Consider the following 21004-nt stretch of genomic DNA (forward strand, 5'->3'; position numbering starts at 1 on the left):
TATGATGAATGACACAAAGAACACATGAAACAATATAATATTTCTAGACATGAAAGTGCAACTGCTATTAAACTGACATTTCCCTTGACTTGCCTGATGTCAATATTGTATTTCACACATTATCAAACATCGCCTTAATACTCTTTTTTTTTTCTTTCTTCATCTTATCAATGAAACTAAGGGGGTTGTCGTCACTAAACAAATTAATCAGATACGAACCTGAGTTAATATTTTATTCAAAGTGTTGCAAAGCCATTATTAAAGCCAATCATTCCTTGGCTAATGTGAACTAATTTTACTGGTAGTTATTTAATTTCTAAGTAAAATAGTACACTGGATGATGTACACCATTTTTGTCTTCTTGAATCAGTACTACTCCAAACCCACCATCACTTGTATCAACGGACATTTTAAATGATTGGCGGAAATTTGGAGCTGTAAGAACTGGTGGACTTTCAAGTATGGTCTTTAACTTATCAAAACCCTCCTGACATTGTTCAGACCATTGAAACTTGGTTGTCTTGCTCAATAAACTTGTCAAGGGTTCAGCAATTATAGAAAAGTTGGAACTAAATTTCTGATAGTATCCAGTCATACCCAAAAATAGCATCAGATGCTTTATACTGACAGGTACAGCGAACTCAGAGATAGCCTTGACTTAGCATCTATCGGTTTAACTTGTCCATGTCTCACGACGATTCGTAGAAATTTAACAGAAGCACGACAAATCTCACTTTTGAATAAATTAATAGTCAACTTTGCATCAGTGAGCCTGTCAAAGAAATTTAGAATTGTCTCTACGTAACCTTTCCATGTGACTTTGTAGATGATAACATCATTGACGTAAGTATCACAATTATCTAGGCACACAATTATCTAGACACATAATTATCTAGGCAGATCTAATCACGTTTATTAAACGTCTGCCCTTTTCGTCAGTGGAATTTGCCAGAATCCTTTCAAAAGGTTAATTTAGTTAACTATTTTGCATTTCCAATTTTATTAATGCAGACATCAATTGCAGGAAATGGAAATTAATCCGTTTTGGTCACACTATTCACTTTTATATATTCAGTACACATGCCGAAAGTATTATCTAGTTTCCGTGCAAGAATACATGGTGAAATCAAGTAATTTTTAATTGGTTGTTTGAAAATATCTGCAGCATATACTGAATTTTATGTTTTTCAAACATTTCTGTTTCAGAGGGTTCATCCTGTAAGGTCTCTTTTTCACAGGTGTGGAATCTATAATTTCATAATCATGGTAGATTTTATTTGTTCGTGTAGGAACATCTGGAAACGAGTGCGCTTATGCAAGTAACAGCGGTTTTAGTTCTTTCTTTCCATGCTGCTGCAGAGGGGAAAGTTTCCTATCCAGATTATTCATACTTCCTGAATACTAAAGATTGGTTACACCAAAGTCATTACAGTCAGATCGCATTCCATCGCTTAAATCAGCACTTTGTGGGACAGGTACAACTAAATTGATTGATTGATTTACTTGGCTAACTATATCAACATTATTACTCTAACATATTTATGTGGCGAATGTTTTTTTGTTACGCCTTCCGGAAGTATTTATGATATAATTTAAATCACTTATTTTCTTTTCAACTGTGTAAGGACCATATTGCTTAGCCTGAAGATGATTTTGTGGTATGGGCGCGATAGTTAAAAATCTATCACCAAGCTGAAAACTCCTTTCCTTTTTCGTTTTATCATACCTTAATTTCATTTTTGAATGAGTATAGTGCAGATTAATTCTTGCAACTATAAAGCCTAGGACAACTTGTATTTACAATTGGAAGCATAATCGAGAAGATTAATTTCTGTATCTTCATTTAACAAGTTCAATGGTCTATGGACAGTGTTTGCAGAAAATAGTTCAAAGGGATGGAATCCTAAATATTCTTGAACTGATTTCCCAACAACAAACACTATTAAATGAACACAACTCAATCTTTTCCAGTATCAAAACAATATGACCGAATTATATTATTCAAAGTTTGGTTAAATCCTTCTCCCTCTTGGCTTTCTAGGTGATAGGCAGAAACCTGAACTGCTGAATACCTAATCCATGTATAACTTGTAGGAAAATTTCAGACATAAAATTTACCCTTGATCAGATTGGACAAATTTGAGAGGTCACCTTGAGGGAAAGAAAACTTTATCAAAGCTTTTACTATTGTGTTAGTTTTATTATTCCTTACATGAACTACCTCTACGAATCTTGTAGACAGATACATTACGGTCATCAAGTATTCCTTGCCTGACTTGGTCTTAGATAAGGGACGTACCGATCCTTAAATGACTAGACAAAAGAGTTTCATGGACGAGACTAAGAATGTCCTGTCTATACGACTTTTGGAACTAAAATTTGATAGTTCGTCGCCCACTCGCCATCAGCAGGTACCCCAGGTGGTCTTCATTTTCTCATAAAGACGACATTTTTAACAAAATAACAAACATGTGCTTCTGTACATTCTGTTTCGCTAACAGTCCACTGAAGCAAACAAGAGATCTTATTTCCTGTTTGGCGACAAGTGATCGTCGTTTGCCAACATGATTATAATAAAGAGAATGTGTAGTTAGAAGAGGTTAACTTTTCATCAGTAACTTCGATTGATCAAAGAGATGAGGAAAATTGACGGCATCAAACGCCTGACTAACGCATGTGTCAGCTAAGGGAATATTTTCCTGATCAACATGATTTTCAGGACCTTTCTTTGCCATAGCTCTAGTAACTGCACAAGCTGGGTATAAATCAGGCATTTCATTTTCGATAGGATCGACTATCTGATCCATAATAACCAGACAAAATAATTTTTACCATCTAGTCTTGATTATAGCGAACATGTCGAATTTAAAACTGGGTCAGTCCTTTCAAAAGATATTGCAACTTGCTAGGGTTTCTTTAAAATCATTTTATTATACGGTATCCGAACGCAGTGATGTAGTGCTCATTTCATTCAAGATGAACGGAATAAAGCAAATATTATATTGAATGCCACGAATCACAGCATTTTGGCAACCTTTAGTACACCCATGCACACTTTTGATTACCCCCAGTTTTAACATTTTCCTTTGCCTTCTTTCTATTAAATGCTATTTCAGCAAACTCTCCAACGGTTCTGATTACAGTTGGCGGGGGAGGGGGGCTTGCTTATGATCAGCGTCTTTTTCTTTTCTTCACATTTTATTTGGTAATTTCTTAATAAACGTTTCATATCAAACAGAGAAATTAAACAATGCACACCCAAACTACTGCTGTACATAAAATAGAAGAGAGAGAAAAATTACATGGTGTACATTCCAGTAAGGAAATCGTTTAGATTTGTATAATTTTCCTTCAAGTTTGTGAGCTATCTTCCGAGGAGTAAAGATTTATGGAAAACAGTCAGTATTTTTCTTGCATCTTTAATAATAATAATTTTTGTATTTTTAATAACTTTTATATTACTGAACTTGTATTCCTGCATGTAACGTTTCCGACTGCGAGTCCCCGTTGATGCGGAAAATCCATACCTTGGATAATGGCTTAATTTATTTCGCAATATAAAAAGGTACGAGAAAGAAAAGGTGTAGAAATTATTGTTCTCCTTTCATGTTTTGTAAAATTTCAGTCAGAGACTTTGAGTTGTAAAGTTGGCTTTTCCTTATTGCCATCATCTCTAGATACCAAAGGATGCCAGAATCACCTTCCTTAGACTCATTAGTCTCAGATACATTTATTTTGAAAACCCATGCTAGCGTGAATGTTATTAACCTGACGAGGAAAATGGATTAGTCAATTTGAGCCAAATCGGCACTCTTTGTTAAGAAGATAAGAAAAAATTGTTTCAAGTTGGACTCGGGTCACACTTATAACCACTAATATAGTCCCAGTCTATTTTTTTATAGCAGTGTTCAGTCTCTCACTCTGGCGATGATGGAATAGTTAGATTTAAACATTATATGTATTGATTTAAAGTTGTCGGTATCTATTTTGGCAAAAGTGTACATCGAGTAATGATACTGAAGCGGAAGCAAAATATGTGACCAATTGCACGGTGCTTTGTTTACACTCCAGCCTCTCAAACAAATACCATATAACATATGACAAGAACTTCACCGAGACGTCATCAGTGAAGAAACATTAGATTAACATATGATTTATAAAATTTGGGAACAGCGAAAAGCTCAATACTGAGAAAAAGGGACTATACGACAATTCATTGCGGTCTAAGACCAGTTACCCAACCGAAGTGTCTTTAATCGGCTTTTTAATGTTTGCCCGATCTTGTACAAGTGCCACAAAGCAGCTATTACAAGAAGACGCATGCAGTTTGCAATCGTATCGCTCAAATTGCTTCATGAATGATTTATGAGCACAACAGCAGTTTAGTGTAGACATATTTTATCTCATAAATTTTATGGCTGGAGATTACAAGATATAGAAGATAAAGAATTAGAAGATAAAAGAATAGAGAAGATAAAGAATTAGAACGAAAGCAAATGGCTTATAATGTTTTCTCATTGTACGATACCAACAAGATATATATATATATATATATATATATATATATATATATATATATATATATATATATATATATATATATATATATATATATATATATGAGAAACAAGATTGCCACTATCGCTTAACCGGCTTGAAGCAGCTGTTCCGTTTTTAGTGCCGTTTTCATGATATTTGTGTTTGTTGCCTGTTTTCATCTATGTTTGTGTGTTCATTAGGTATTGGCTGTTAAATTCGTATGTGTTTCTCCATCTCTTTATTTTGGAAATGAGAACAATTAAGCTTTTTCTCAGCTGTCTGGTTCCACTGTTTTTGAACAAACCGCCATCACGTGATACTCGCCAGTCAACCCGTTTATGCTACGATGGACCCTCATTAATTGCTTTAAATGATCACTCCTTGGCTCTCCACACTACATTGTGCTCTAGAATAAACGAACTCGGACTACATTCAACAATTTAAAAAAATTCAACCGTTAATTTAGATAACCTAATTCAAATCCCTATTAATTCGTCAACCTTTGTGTCAACTATCCAAGAAATACCTCTGCGCATTGCATTTTTCAATGCCCAGACAGTAGGACCACCGGAAAAGCGCACAGAAATAGTTAATTTTATCAACGACCAGAATATTGACGTATCTTTCCTGACAGAAACATGGCTAAAAACATCAGGCGATGAGCCCAAGTGTACGGATCTAACACCCACTGGTTACTCCATCAAGTCGTTCCCCCTCGCGGAGGTGGAACTGCTGTCATCACAAAGAACTTCATGATAAAACGTCTTAACCACTCCACAACATTCAATTTCGACCACATATCGTTTGAACTAGTCCAAACCACACTCACAGTTGCCCATTTTTAAATTTCTGTTTTATCATGGTTTATCTTAGATCCAGATGCTTTGATAAATTTTTCAAATTCTTCTACTAGGTATAGATAGGATCTGGTATATCTTATAAAGTTGGTGCAATCACCTGCATACTGGAGCATTTTGAACTCATACCTTAAGTTGGGGATCTGTTTCTTGCTTCTTATCATATGGCTTAAGATTTCAATCACTATTACATATAATAGCATAGACAGTGGGCAGCCTTGCCTCATCGATCTTTGTATGTCAAATTCTTTCGTGATAGCGCCATTTACCTGTACTTTTGAGGTTATCTTTTTGTACAGGATTTCGGTCCACTTTTGATTGTTTTCCTCCAAAACCAAATTTTTCTGCAACTTTTTGTGTATAGTTGTGTTCTAATCTATCGAAAGCTTTTTCTTGGTCGAAAAGCACCATAACACCTTTCTGACCTGTTTCATTTATGTAATCAATTACTATTCTTATATTCTTATATTTAGAATGTTGTTTTGAATATCTTTTCCCTATTCCCTTTTTTACTCGATTGGCTAAGATCCTACTTAATATTTTGTAACCCAGATTTAGGAGGGACATGGGCCTCCAATTTATAAGATCTTTGGCTCCTTTCTCTTTGTACATACTAGTTATCATACCCTCCCTCATAGTTTTTGTCATTGTATCATTTTTTAAGAAAATATTGTTGTATAGTATTTCTAGGATCGGCGATAACTCACCGTGGAATCTTTGATAGAATTCCGCGGTGAGTCCATCTCCACCTGGCGCTTTTCCTTTAGCTAATTGTTTAATTGTTATATTAATTTATTCTGTCAGGATGAGATCGCCTCATATGTCCCTATGTTCTGTTGATATCATCTCGGACTGTACTTCCTCTAGGTAACTATCTATGGTATTGTTATCAGTTTGCTGCATAGTGTATAGGTCTTTGTAATACAGTAGGACACACTCCATAATGTCATTCTTTTCTGTTAGTTCTTTATTGTTATCTTTTATCTTTTCCAGTTTCTTCCCCCACCCTTCCTTATTTCCTCTCTTTTGTATAATCCTTCAGCTTTAAAAAAAATATAATTGTGTGAATTTTCCTGCTCTAATCTCCTTCCTTAATTTTCCTCTTCTTCTATTTCTTTTAATCTTTTTTTCATTAGTTCTGTTCTTTCTTCTGTTTTAGTTTGTTCTAATTGTGATTTAATTATCTGTTTTTCCATATTAATTAATTCTTTTCTTCTCCTTGAATAGGCAGTTGCGATTACTTTATTGTCATGTTTGAATTTATCCCATTCTTCAATTATGTTTACATGTTTGAATATGAAATTTGTTATATCCATCTTTGTCATTTCTATATATTATCTTTCTTCTAGTATTTTATTGCCAATCTTCCGTATCCCTTCCCCCATTAACTCCTATTTTTAATTAATACTTCTAATATTATTATACTGTGGTCCGATATTTTAAATTTTAATATTTCCGCTTTTTGTATGTTTTTTATTTCTTCGTAATTTGTGACGAAAGATTTATCTAATCTGCTTCCTTTGTCTCCACATTCATTTGTGTATTCCGTTCTTAAAGGATGTAGTCTTCTATACAAAGCTACTAGTTTATTCTTAGAAATTAATTTTTCCATCTCCTTTTTAGTTTTTATGTCGTTTAGAGTAAACTCTCCCGTTCTATCTATACTTTCCCCCACCCAGTTAAAGTCACCTCCTATAATTAATTATCCATAGAAACGTTATTTAAATATTTATCAAAGTTTTCTTTAAAATCTCTTCTATTGTTCCTTTTCATAGGAACGTAAATATTTATTAAATGAGTTTTCTCAATCGACATATGTATCATCCTTCCTCTAAAATCTATCCCTTCGTCCTTTCTTTCCCACGTCCAGTTCCTTTTTTATTACTGCTACCCACCCCCCAGCATCATCTTGTACAAAGTCATCAATAATAACTATCGCATTTAGTTCTCTTTCTATCGTACTTTGCATTTCTTTGGTTAGTTTATTATGAGTTTCTTGTAGAAATATTATATCGTATTCAGTTATTTTTATCAAATTCTTAACTTTATCATCATTTATCCCATTTGTATTTACCGAAGCTATACTGAAGTTCGTATCCTCCATTTTTTCTTCCTTCCAACCAGGTTGGCGAATCGCTTTATACTTATTTTCTTCTTTCCCGTTTTGTTTATAGTCATATTCAAGAATTATCTGTTAAGTCTGGGGGCACTGGCCCTCTGATTGATTTAACTTATCTGGTAGTTCATTTGTGGTTTCTGGTTCAGATCCCGCCTCAAATTCATAATTCTCAATTTCACTATCTGATTCCTGTTCCTGTTCCATTTCACTGTCCATTCCCGTTTCCACGTCCGTTGTTTTGTCCGTTCCAGTTTTGTTCGATTTTCTTCATTTTCTTTTTTTTAACAGTCAATGTTTTTTTTCTCTGGTGTATTTTCATTAGTGGAGGTTTGGTCCTCTCCCAAAACTGAGTCTTCCTCCCCAAGGGAAGGACTAGAGGTGGATTCTACCTTTTTCCTACTTTTGATCCTCAATTTTGGGATTGGTGTTCTGGTGAGGGGTTTCAGATTAATTGGTGTGGAAATAAGGGTTTCAGACCTATTAGGTCTATTTGTCCCCCTTTCACTGGAGTTATTTATATATCTCCTTAATTGCTTCCTTCTTCTCCTGTCTCGTGTTGAAGGAGGAGGTAGTAAGGATTTGTTTCTAGTAGATTTCCTTGATTTTTATTTTGAATGTCAGCCCTCCCCGTCTTATTTGTAGTGAGGAAGTTCTTCCATCCCATATTTTGTAATGAGGCATCTTCTGTCATTTCATTTGCTTGTACTTGTAGATTACATTCCTGTGTTTTCTATATGTTTGTCTCTGTATCTTTTGCGCCATAGCTAATTGTTTGAGGTTGTTGGGGTGTCTGGTTTGTTTGAGGTATTTTTGTGGTATGGCTGTTAGGAGATTTTCTATCTGTGTGTGTAGTTCTTCATTTTCTTCTACATTGAAGTTTGTTATTTTTCCTCGCCTTTAAAGCATAGGTTGTTGCTGCAGACTGATTAGTACAGTTTTTTGCCGCATGTCCAGTCTGTTTACAGGTAGGGCATAACCTATTCATCTCACGGCCTCTGTACCAAGTCTTAAGGAGAAAACCTAAGACATAGAAATTGGCTGGGATTCTTTTAGCGTCTTCTCTTAGAATTGTGATGACCCTAGCCCCCGTCATTATGTTCTGACATCCCTAGACCGTAACCATTTTTGATGACCTCACTTTTGTGTTTAGTTTGTTCACTATCTTGTTTATTACTTCGCTTGTGTTTACTTCTAGCGAGAACCCTGAGATAAATAAATCTGTCACTTTGGCCTCGTCCTCTCTTGTTATTGGGGGAGCCACTGAAATCATAGCCTTTGACCTCTAGTTCATTATCATTCAGTACTGGCGTGTCATAACTTTGGGGTAAATTATGTATTTATTTACTCCCCCATTTTGTAGGCCATCAATACAATTGACTGCCTTGTACATTGGGTCCCTTCACCGAAGTCTAATAATTGACATCCTTGGGGTAATATGCAAAAATATCTGAGAACACTTACGTTAATTCATTTAATTGTGTGCTTGGTCTCCCTCACGTAAACAACAGATCAGTAACACTGCTTGTGGGGGTAACATTTTCGTAACATTAATCAGGCCTTGAAGGAAATCCTCCTGTTTGTTAATCGTTCGAGTTTTATTTTCAAACACACCTGTCAATGAAATCTCACGAGTATTATTAGCAATTAACACCTATTCACCATTTAATCGGCCAGACGATTGCCTAGTAAACAATCTCATAAACAGTCTGAAGCTAACGTAGGACACGAAAGCTAGCGAATCCCAGACTGTATTTTATAAATACTATGTAACTGCTAAGTTAAAATATCAGTATATATTCGCTGTTTGTCAAAACGTGCTTAAAATAGTAAATACACATTATCACATCTGCAAGAGAAAATGCATGTAAGATAAAACGCCATATGCAGTAGACGAAATAATCCGTGGCCAGTTATGTAGAAGAAGAAAAAGATGTTTGATACATATATGTACTGTAGCAAGATCACATGGTATAAAACTTGCAGAACACATATCATTAGGATATGAACACGACACCTCGTCGGTAAAATAGTTTGTACAAATGATAGTGCTTTAATTGTTTTACCCATCTCTCCGTTTAAATAAAACTTTTTGCATCTTTCATCACTCTTTCAATTTTTTTAATTGCTCGCAGGCAAGTGCCCTGCAAACTCGAGCTTGCCCGAAGCGAATTTGAGCTTGTTCTGGGAGTTTGGAAAGTAGATTTGTAAATCCCCGATTAGTATAAGTAAACAATATGTGATATCAAATATCAAGGGTCTTAGTCTGTAATGTATAATGTATTTCATGTTCCTACAAGAGAAACAGTCAGACTATCGAACACGTGGTCAAGTACGCATAGAGACTAACAGATAAAAATGTATGACCCAAACAGACATGCAGATTAGCAGAAAACCAGGTAGTTAGCCAGTTGGAGATGGATATAGTAGTTAACTTCTGTTTGTATCCGTGAAAGATAAATTAATTAGAACACAAGATTAAAATAACTTGAGACTTCAACAAAAAAGCGTCATTATAACCTTAAAACGCCATGAAAGCTAATTACAAATATTAAAATTCGTGATATGTTTAATGCAGGTTTAAGCAGAGAAATATGAATATTAAGCACGACATTGGTCACGATAATCACTAAAGAATTTGACATAATAATTTTAAATTGTTTTCGATAATTGCATTTTATTCGTGGAAACTGGCGGGGAAGGGCAGTTGGCTTGCATATGTTTCACTGAGTTGACATGTGTTAGGTTTTTGATAACGCATGCGAGATCTAAATTTAGACGAACTGGGATCAGTTTGGAAGAAACAGTTTACCGTGTGTTCAGATATAGCTCTACAATAGATCTAAAAGCCCAGTAGCTTCAGAACATTAATATACCACATTGAAAAAAAAGCTAATCATGAAATTATGAAGAAAAAAGGTAGGAAATAATTATTATTATGCTGCAATATCCTACATTACAGTAATGTACATTACGATCATGTTAATAATTTTCGACGAAACAATAATTATTTTTTGCTATTTTTTATCATGTCTCAAATGCCATCACAATATCCGTTTTACCTTGAGCTAGATATATGCAATTAAATGGCGAATACTTTCCACACCTTTAACAATAACTGTTTTTGTCTACAGATTCCTTAGGGTTACAAAATCGAATTCATATTCTCTTATCGATTGAAAGCTTGAAACAAAGTGGGGCAGGAATAAAGATTTTAAAACAAGAAATGAAACGACACTAATATTTTGTTCATAATGGCATTTCACTTAACAAAAAAAAAGTTTAAAATAATTAAATTTCTATTCAGTTACTTTTGCTTGTATAAGAAACACTGGAAAATACAACAAACTATTTTTTTTTGGACAATAATGTTATATAACTGGACTAATGACAAGCTTTCAGGGGCGGCCGAATAATTATTTGGGGTGGTGGTGATGGTGGCAAATACGTAGTAGTCAGCTATTCAGTTTTACGGATGTTGTTGTTATTGTTCTTGTTGGACCTCGACGTTTGTATTTCGATCTGAGATGGGGGGAATGTATAGTCCTTTAATTTTACCTTTTTGATTATGATAGTTTTTATTTAATCCGCCTCAGAGTTTTACGTATTGTTATGTATATTTGATTTAATTCATATTTGATTTAATTTAAAAGTAATATAATTTTTTTTTATACTAGGAATTTGATACTTTCCAGAGATTAGTTTGACCTGACTGTTCAGTTGTAAACATCGAACTTTGTATCTTTTGCCGATCTAGTTCCTGACCTTGATTGAGAATCAAGTAAGCAACTTTTTTTTTTTAAAAATCAATTTTAATGTATGAATGATAATCGAGGCTGTACTGGAATGCGTGATCTTAGACACATGATTACCTTCTGAAATGTTCTGGAATGCAAGGACGTGATCATCATACGGGTATCTGTTTTGCTCATTATTTGTCTGTATAACCTTTGTCTATAGAGAAATAATCTCAGTTGGGATTTTATCTTGGACTCCGGAAAAGTGATTGTTTTTCACCAGTTTGGAGATAATTTTAATTTTTATTCAAATGATTTGGATTCTAAAAGATTAATTCTTTATCGTGGAAATATACGAGTGCTCATAATGAATTCTTGGACAAAGATATTTCTTTTATTCAGAAATTCAAACACCGGAATATTGTTTGTGAATCAGCAAAGAACTGTAGACTCATCTGTACTATAAAGGCTATAGCATACGTCATTGCCTTCCATTTCGGAGTTTTCATTGGGACTCGAACTTGAATTTATTAGAACATTTCATTACTAGGACTTCTAAAACTTAATTCGTGGATTATTCTTTATTTTTGGATTTGATTCTTCTTATCTTTTTTATTTTTACATTTTTTCCAGGGTAATAAATTATTTGTTAAATTTTCAAAGCATGTTGTTTTCACTCTTTCTTGTGTAACTGTTTATTAGAGCCTAAACGCGTAGCAGTATACATTTTAAATCTTGAGTGTAGAAGGGAAATATAAAATAACTGGTCTCTTGATATGACGGAATGCATCATCGTAGAGCTTACACATTTGGGACATCAGAAGTTAAAAAGGAACGCGTCACCATTGAGCTCACATCGACGTCGGATATTAAGTACATGTGTATAAAAGTCTGAATAGATAAACTCTTTGTCTTTTAATCCAGCCTTCAATATTACAATATATTTTATCAATCGTCAACATAGTTACATGCATATTCTTATATTTTATTAGATTCTTTCATTTATTCATTTTAAAATAGTATGATAAGTGTTTTGGTTTACTCAATTTTAATAAAACGAAATCGTAGTCAGCTTTGATGACATTGATTTTCGATAATGATCTGATATTGAAACAAATGTATACATGGTTATATTAATTGCATTAATGAAAGGACTATCAATACATTCTTTTATAAATTTCAAAGATAATTTTAAACGTCAACCTGCATGTTTTACATTGATTTTTAATTGTGACCATAAAAGGATTCACGAAAATATACACGTCTTTTCATTTCGACGGACAGCATTTATGGAGAGTTCCCTTGAATAGCAAGTTAGTCTTCCATGAACTGAAATTAAAATTAAATGATGAAAGTTTGTTGATTAAAATATAACCATGTAACGACAAGTTAGAACCGTTTTAAACTGTCTTCACGCTTATGGGTGACAACGTTGAAAGCGATATTAGGCTTGGTATTTTAAAGGCTTGAAAAGAACACAGCAATGATCATTCAGAGACCTACCTATAGGAGCGTGATTTTGAATCCTTTCTGTTTGATTGTTTGTCCGTAAGTGCCCAGTGGGGCCTGCCTTGAGGGGTCATGTTTCCAACTTTAGCTTACCAAACCCAGTTTTTATTCAACAGTGGTGACAATTGAGTATCAAAAAGCTTCCATTACACTTGCAGTACATGTACAAGGATGGTTTTTAATCATTTATTCTCGTTGGCCTTTATGCGAGGAAGGTAAAGCACGTATGTACTGAAAGCATTTATATGATTTGTGTGTGTGTGTGTGTGTGTGAGAGAGAGAGAGAGAGAGAGAGAGAGAAAGAGAGCAAAACTGACAATATTTAATAAGCATTTTCAGCTGATTGATGCGTAACAATTTTTGTCAGTCCTTCTGTATTCATAAGCCAAGAAAACTAACATGCTTGGGCTAGATTCTTTTGTGAATCAACTAAATTATATATCTCTAAGTATATTTTTCAAACATTTTTCATAATTTTTTATTGAAAGTATATTTTGTTATCGACCTTTTATATATTGATTATTCATCGTTTGAAACAAACAAATGAGAAACGTTATTTAAGAGTTAATCTTTAACTTTCGTCAAGGTATCTCATATTTGTCGGAAATCTGAGTTGTGAGAGTTGGTACAACATGCAAAGATATCTGACACTACGCTTGCTGTTATGTTTTTCAATAGTTTTTGAAAGTACATGTTGAACAGATATGAGTCCATGTGCCATAGTTCTGATTTCGTTTACAAATTGCGAATGCTTTAGCTAATTCAAAGGTCTCATGAAATGTACTTCGTTCAATCAAGCAGAGACTGTCAACGCCGCCAGTTTCAGAATTATTAGAATATCACTGAAAGAAACATGGATGGGTTTTTAATTAGCAAAAGCAGAGAAATGTGTGCAAATAGACTAATTAAGTTAGTCATATAGACAGATGATAATGTTAGAAATTCACATTAAATAAATTTGTTAAGGTATCGCTATTTCATAAAGGTGTCTGAATTATGTGTCTTTGGGCTCAACTGCTTACGAGTGTAAAAAATGGGATGGTGAGAACTAATAGAAAAACAAGGTACGCTAACCTCATAGGCGTTGTTAGGGTGAGCAGTGCATGGTTGGAGTGTGTGGGATGTGGGTGTGGGAGGTAACTTTGGCAGAGCACACAATTTACAGGCAATTCTTTCTGTTTCAAGTATTGTTGTTGGTAGTGTCGTGCAGGCGTGGCATCAAGAAAACTACAACAAAACTGGTATACAACGCCACGACATAGCGCAAATCGTGCAGTGCGAAATATTATATACATTTTCGTTCATTTTTCTCAGCAATGCTGGAAATCTTAATTTACTTACATCGAAATATATATACTGTTAGTTAACAAATATAAATGAAGACGGAAATTTGGGTACAGGAAGATTGAGACCACCAGAGGTGCAGTCGAAATTGCAATCCAACAGATATGAAAGTTTAATGGTTTTCATAAACTTATCAGACTGCACTAATTATTATTTTTGAACTTTGTAAGTAGTTAGTTCAATATCATACAATAGTTAATGTGTTACCATGGAATATTATTTCCTTTCCAGAAAGAAATTCGGAATTGTTTTCTGTAGTATTGGAGGATAGATAACTGTGCAATATTAATTTTGTTTCCATAAAAAAGGTTATATACAGAATTCTTTATAACAGCCAAAGTCTCTTAAGAGTGCCACGTTATGTCGTAAACTGCATCATCATGACATTACTCGACCTCCCTCCGAAAAAAGAGGATAATTTATAGCGAAGCCATATTTTCTACGTATAAAACAAAATGTCGTTTAAGACAAAATATCGTTTAATAATTCCATAATAACAGAATGCTTTACAGATTGCTTAATCAAATTTATCTTAGAATATCGATTATAATTACAGTATGTTTCATAAGATGTAAAGGAGCATTTCAATTGCATATTAATAAGCTTGTGTGACATGAATACCGCGTTGTAAAGGAGTATTTCAATTGCCTATTAATAAACTTATGTAACATGAATACCGCGTTGTAAAGGACCATTTTCAATATCTTATTAATAAACTGTGTGACACATATATAAGGACAAAACTTTTTAAAGTGAATATAAAGCATATTTTCCCCTGTAATAATTCCTTTTGACAGCTTTAACAAGGTCCAGTCAATTAGAATAAATGAAAATCAAATACAGTTAAAAAAAATAAGAAAAAATGAGAAGAAATATAGGCTTGACAAATATGAGGTAAATATGTTTCAGAAAATTTTTAACACGAGTTTCATTCAAAAACTGATAAGCACTACAACCAATAAACTCCAGTCAAACACGAGTTTCATTCAACAACTGGTATTATATATTATATCAAGAAGCCCTGACGAAGTCTCTATAATATACTGATGATTTTCCTTCGAATGAATGGAAGACGTACAGTATGTATATATATATATATATATATATATATATATATATATATATATATATATATATATATATATATATATATATATATATAGCACCTTTATTATTCTATTTTTCTGTATTCCGTGGAAAATTTTCTTCCCTTGTGGCGACTGGCGGGAATTGTGCGCGAGCCGAAGGCAAAAATAATTATCAAACCGAAAATATAGTACAAGAACAGAACAAAAACAAATATGGTATTTCACATGGCTTAGTATCACGTCCGCATTTGGTAATATCGTTTTCTGTAACAAGTTTAACGACCGTAGCCTTGCACAGGGTTAAGGTTTCAAACAGTCAAACAACAGGATAAGCTGGTCAAAAATTGTCCGCTAGTGAACTCGTTGGAAAGGTCTATTGGAGGTCATGGTAAATGCGCAATAATGCAAAAGACATCCCGTCAACAATGTTTAGTCTATTGATATGTATGACATTAGAAAATGGGAATGATATTATCAGAATCAGATATTGTTTGCAAAATAAATATTATGCCCAATTATACAAAAATTAACACATTGCTTGGACGATTGTTTACAATATATTTTCTTTATTTTCATGCAAATAACTCAAACAAAGCACCACAAATATCGTTAAACTATGAACACGACACATAATAACTGAAATAAATTTGGTACTGACAAATCACGTAATCTTTAAAATTGCTTTCATTTTTATGGGGAGCTGAAGGGCTTATGCAAAATTATTTTGCAAGCTTGGGAAAATATCCATTAATAGAATATTGAAATCCTACTGTGTGTCCACTTATCTATCATCATTGCTGTCATACATCTTTGTCGAGACAATTATTACAGCATCTTCAGCGATATTTTGGTGTGACCCAGAGCAACATGAGCAGAAATTTATAGTTGATTTTCATCCGCTCAAAGCCTCTGTAATGCTTATTTAGAAATGTAGTTTAATTTCCTCCAGACCCATACGTGCAGTCAATGTTGTAATGGGTTGGGTGTTATTTAGGTCTCCGTCTGAGCATATTGATTTTGCACTTGTAGCGGACAGAGAGCGAGATAGTTATACTGCGATGAACATAGTTTTCATCTATTTCCCCACTTACTTAACTATCCTTCAAGAGTCCTCTTCGTGCGTCCATCTGTTCATCCTGAGAGAGAGAGAGAGAGAGAGAGAGAGAGATTGGCATATACATGTATATGTGTGACAAGTTCATTCTGAGAGCCATTGGTACTAACTGCCATTAAGAAAATGAGGTAGTTGCTTGAGTATTTCTCTAATTTTCAATTAACAGCCACGATGATTCTTTATCTTCGTTATCGGCAAGTTTCTATCATTTCCTTTTTTTATTGCGCGGCCACGTTTCAGACACATTAATGCTGGACACTAGCCAATGCTTTTCGCCTCCAGTTAGAATCATTACATAAACCTGTCAATGTTATCAATGCTTATTTTAATCAATTTTAAGGTTTTCTTGTGTCTTTTTTCCTTGAGATAAAGTCACGTGGTACGACAGAGCAGATTCTCAATGTGACTAAATGAGGTTGCTTGCATGGCTACTAAAAATGTAACACCGGACGGAGTAGAAGCCAGAAAAGAAGAATAAGACGAGTCTTTGTTCATTCCAATATCCCAATTATGAACTGAGAAGATATATTCCAATAGCCCACAATGAACTGTGAAGATACATTCCAATAGCCCACAATGAACTGTGAGGATACATTCCAATAGCCCAAATGAACCGTGAGGATACATTCCAATAGCCCAAATGAACTGTGAGGTCTGAGCATATTTAGCAGACTACATTTTTTAATTAATCGAATTAAATATCGGTTATTTCAACAAACAAAACATTATAATCATCTCTATTATACAATATACAAAGAATATAAATTGCATATGCATGCAGATCAATGCAAATTAAATAATGAAATAAGCAGGTTAAATTCATCGTAAATATATGTATTCATCATATATATATATATATATATATATATATATATATATATATATATATATATATATATATATATATGATGAATACATATATTTACGATGAATAAAAAGTAAGTCTCATAAATCTATAGCGAGATTGCAAAACATCATCATCGACGTCGTTATCTATGTCCCTAACAAATCTCCTTTCTAAACGATTTCTTTGATGACGTTGACGAAAACGTCGTTCAAGCGCCATATTTGAGCATCTCCACTTGAGGCAACATAACCCTAACCTCAGATAATTGAGGACAGTTCTCAAACTTGAGTTAAGATTTATCTTATGTGTTCTTTTGAAACCAGATTAAGAAAAATCTCAATTGTTGATGAAATTCTCAAAATCTGAGACGAAAAACACACTTAAGATGTTTAATGAAACCGTGCCCTCATCATTTCTTTTGAGACGTTATGCGGATTCGTTTTCAAGGCAAATTCTCCACGAGGATGATCCACTAATCATATTGTGACAGAAATCGTTTTGTTTCACATAATCACATTCCGAGAATACCACTACCACACCTGGTTTACTCACATGCCTCAGGAAACTGGAAATATAAAATCGCTGAGTAATCATTTCAATTTAATCAGAGAATTTTGAGGTCTCTTAAATGTGAGAATCGCATAACTTTCCTACGGCACGAAAGTCTGTCATCAATAACGGCGTGATAATATATAAAATTCCTTTTTAATCTGCACGGGGCGTGAGAAAAATACAGTAATGCCATTGCTAGGGTTTTGTTCCTTTTTTATTTGCACAGGGCGTAAACAGCATCCAATAATACAATTGTTATGGGCTTTGCCCCGCCCCATCTGCCCAAAGCGTATAAAACATCCATTAATATCACTACTGATCACTTGGTCCCTTTTTATTTGCCCGAGGCGTGAAAAGCATCCAGTAATACCATTACTATGGGCGTTGTCCTCCTTTCATCTGCCCAGGGCGTGAAAAGTTTACAGTAATACCATTGCTGAGGGCTTGAAACGTCATTTGCAGTTTTTAACTTCACTTATTCCATGACGCAAAAGTCGCAAAAAACTATGAAAGGGCTTTTGATTCTTATACTTTATGGAATGGGACGACCAATTTTCTTTGTATTTTTTAATAAAATCCACCCACCCACCTTTTTTTAAAAACTGAATTTTGCAGTGAGTTGAAATTACAAAGCGTTGGGTTTCTGTCGTCGATTACATCTACATTTTCTTCGACGACAACAGATCCATCTTTAGACCGCTCCGGTGGCCTAAGTGGTTAGAGCGTTTCCTCTGATGCTGGATGTCGCGGGTTCAACCCTCGGTCGAGTCATACCATATACTTATAAAAATGGTACAAACAGCTGCCTCGCTTGGCACTCAGCATTAAGAGGTTAGTGTTATGTGTGGTCAGCCGGTGTCAGGATAATGTGACTGGCTGAGACATCATGCTACATGACAACATTAGTTTTATCAACTGCCACTCTGCATACATCGTAGCGGTAGGACTGAAAAGCAACGGTAAACATCTCTCTCTCTCTCTCTCTCTCTCTCACACACACACACACACACACACCATCTTTATCTTTTTCAGCATAAAGAACTAATGACGATTTGATTGCCTATAATATCATTGCAAGAAATGTTAGATACTGCAATATTTGCTTGTGAAAACAATGGAAATTGAATTTAAGGCTTTTTCCTCAACATGTGGGTGTCTTAGCTATGCCCCATCGTAATTCACATAGAAAACCCATTCAAGAGAGAAGAGAGTAGACCAAGATCTGCCGTCGCATAATGCGCCAACAGATTAATGTGTACAACATTCGTGTAAATCATAAATAAGGCCAACAACGCATAACCCGATCTACTGGCCCATTATTCGAAGGCAGATTTAGGTTTGGATTATTCTGAACTATTTTAGCGTTATCCAAAGTTTGGTAGATAATTTGACCGACACATTATATTTTGTTACTGCCATAAAAGCCGTTTTTATGATTATGACAAACCTTAGAATGAAGACAAGTTATAACATCGTCTCACACATTTAAATAATGGGGTTTAGTTTGGTTCATTTCCCCTCATTAAGTTTGTCATGTCTATTTTAATATCCCACATTTCCGGAGGATAGATTATTTGATGTTATGGTGTAGTTGTTTATGTTTTGTTTTAAACACCATGAGGGTTATGTTTAAACATTACAGGCTGTAAAATTCGTGACTGCACATTACCCGAAAATGTTCTTTCTAGCCAAACTTCCCAATATTTATTAAAGAATAAATAACTGGATTTGTAACAGACGAGATTTCGAAGATAAATATTATTGATGTCAGTTAAGCAGTGGCGTCGCTAGGGGGGTGCGGACCGCACCGGGTGACACCATCTCAGAGGGGTGACACCAAAATGAAAAATTGCAAATTTTACAGAGCACACACTGCTCGGTCTAGTAGGATTTCATAAGCGGATAACCGATCATAGTTAAATACATGACTAGCAGGCACAGCAGTGGCGTCGCTAAGGGGATGCGGGGGGTGCGGACTGCACCGGGTGACACCATCAGAAGGGGTGACACCAAAATGACATTACTAAGGATTCTGTATGGTCTGTTACGGAAGGAGGACCATGGGGGTGACACCATGAGCTACCGCACTAGGTGACACCAACCCGAGTGACGCCACTGCAGTTAAGTGTTACGTTGATGCACAGATTCAACTTGCATTTCTACGAGTCGCACTTTGTATATAATTATAATGATAGAGATGATGTAGGGTATGTGTTATGCACCGGACAAATCAAAATAAGAGGTCATTTGATTGATATGTTTTCGAGGGTGTGCGTGTGTTTGTGCATGTGCGTGTTCATTCTAAGTGAAATGATGAACCATGCTTTTATAGGATGACCTTGTACGATAGTAGGATTTAATGGCACTAAATGGGACTCTGTGTGTGTGTGTGTGTGTGTGTGTGTGTGTGTGAGAGAGAGAGAGAGAGAGAGAGAGTATTTATTGGGATTTGGTGGAGATGAGAGATAAATGAAGACTGATACTTTTACAAGAAGGTGGCTACTGCGAATGAGGATATAGGTTAGACAAACTCTTTTCTGCTAAAAATCAACTGAGTGCAAGAAAAAGATATAGCAAGATTGAATGAAAACATCAGGAGTAATGTATTCTGCATCTTTCTAAACATAACAATTACTGCATAACCTATTTGCATCGTTTCCGATACTTAAAAATGGAGATATTCATTTTTGAAGAGGATGAATATGACAGTCGTAAAAATATTTGAGCATTACAGATTCCGAACTGAAATTGAACTAATCTGTTGTTGGTGAGAGTGTGCTTTTGTTATGGAATGACACGGTTACGAAAATGGCTAGCATCAAAGAATACAGTAATAGTTCACATAAATACAATATTCGTTTAAACATGGGTTAAACTCTAACATTAATTCCAATGTAGTAACAGACTGATTTTCCAAAGACTGATGATAAAACTGTAACTGTTACAGCCGAAAATTGATTAAGGACGACAAAAAGAATACAAAGCAAGTAAAAATTAGGTAGAAAATGACAACAATGATTGTGTCCATTAACACTTGGAATCGAAAAAATACAAGATTTCCTATAAATAAACAAACAAGCAATTTTTATACTAATACTACTTTTTCCAGAATCTGCTATATTTCAAGTTTTTTTTTTTAAATAAGTTACTGAATACAGCCAAAGCCCGATTTTACTTTGTCTGTGCGTCAGGAACAACCGTGCTATTCGCTTTAGATTCGATCAATCACGCTCATTGCCTTGGTGACACCTTCGATCAACAATGAAATAACAAACCCAGTATTGTCCGACCCTATACTATG

General features: G+C 34.6%; 1 protein-coding gene across 2 annotated transcripts in view; it reads left to right on the plus strand.

The window, feature by feature from the left end:
• LOC149781208 (uncharacterized) overlaps positions 1-21004 on the plus strand; it is a 102618-nt gene that overhangs the window by 24196 nt on the left and 57418 nt on the right. The window contains exon 1 of one of the 2 annotated variants that reach the window (XM_089935277.1): positions 18539-18662. The exons of the other annotated variant lie outside the window; for it this stretch is intronic. Within the exon in view, the coding sequence (XP_089791403.1) occupies positions 18590-18662 (73 nt within the window). The 5' untranslated portion in view covers positions 18539-18589. Of the gene's footprint in view, positions 1-18538; positions 18663-21004 lie in introns of those variants that run through there. 2 annotated transcript variants of the gene reach the window in all.

This window comes from Sinohyriopsis cumingii, chromosome 15, assembly GCF_028554795.1.
Source record: "Sinohyriopsis cumingii isolate HCF-2022 chromosome 15, ASM2855479v2, whole genome shotgun sequence".
NCBI lineage: Eukaryota > Metazoa > Mollusca > Bivalvia > Unionida > Unionidae > Sinohyriopsis > Sinohyriopsis cumingii.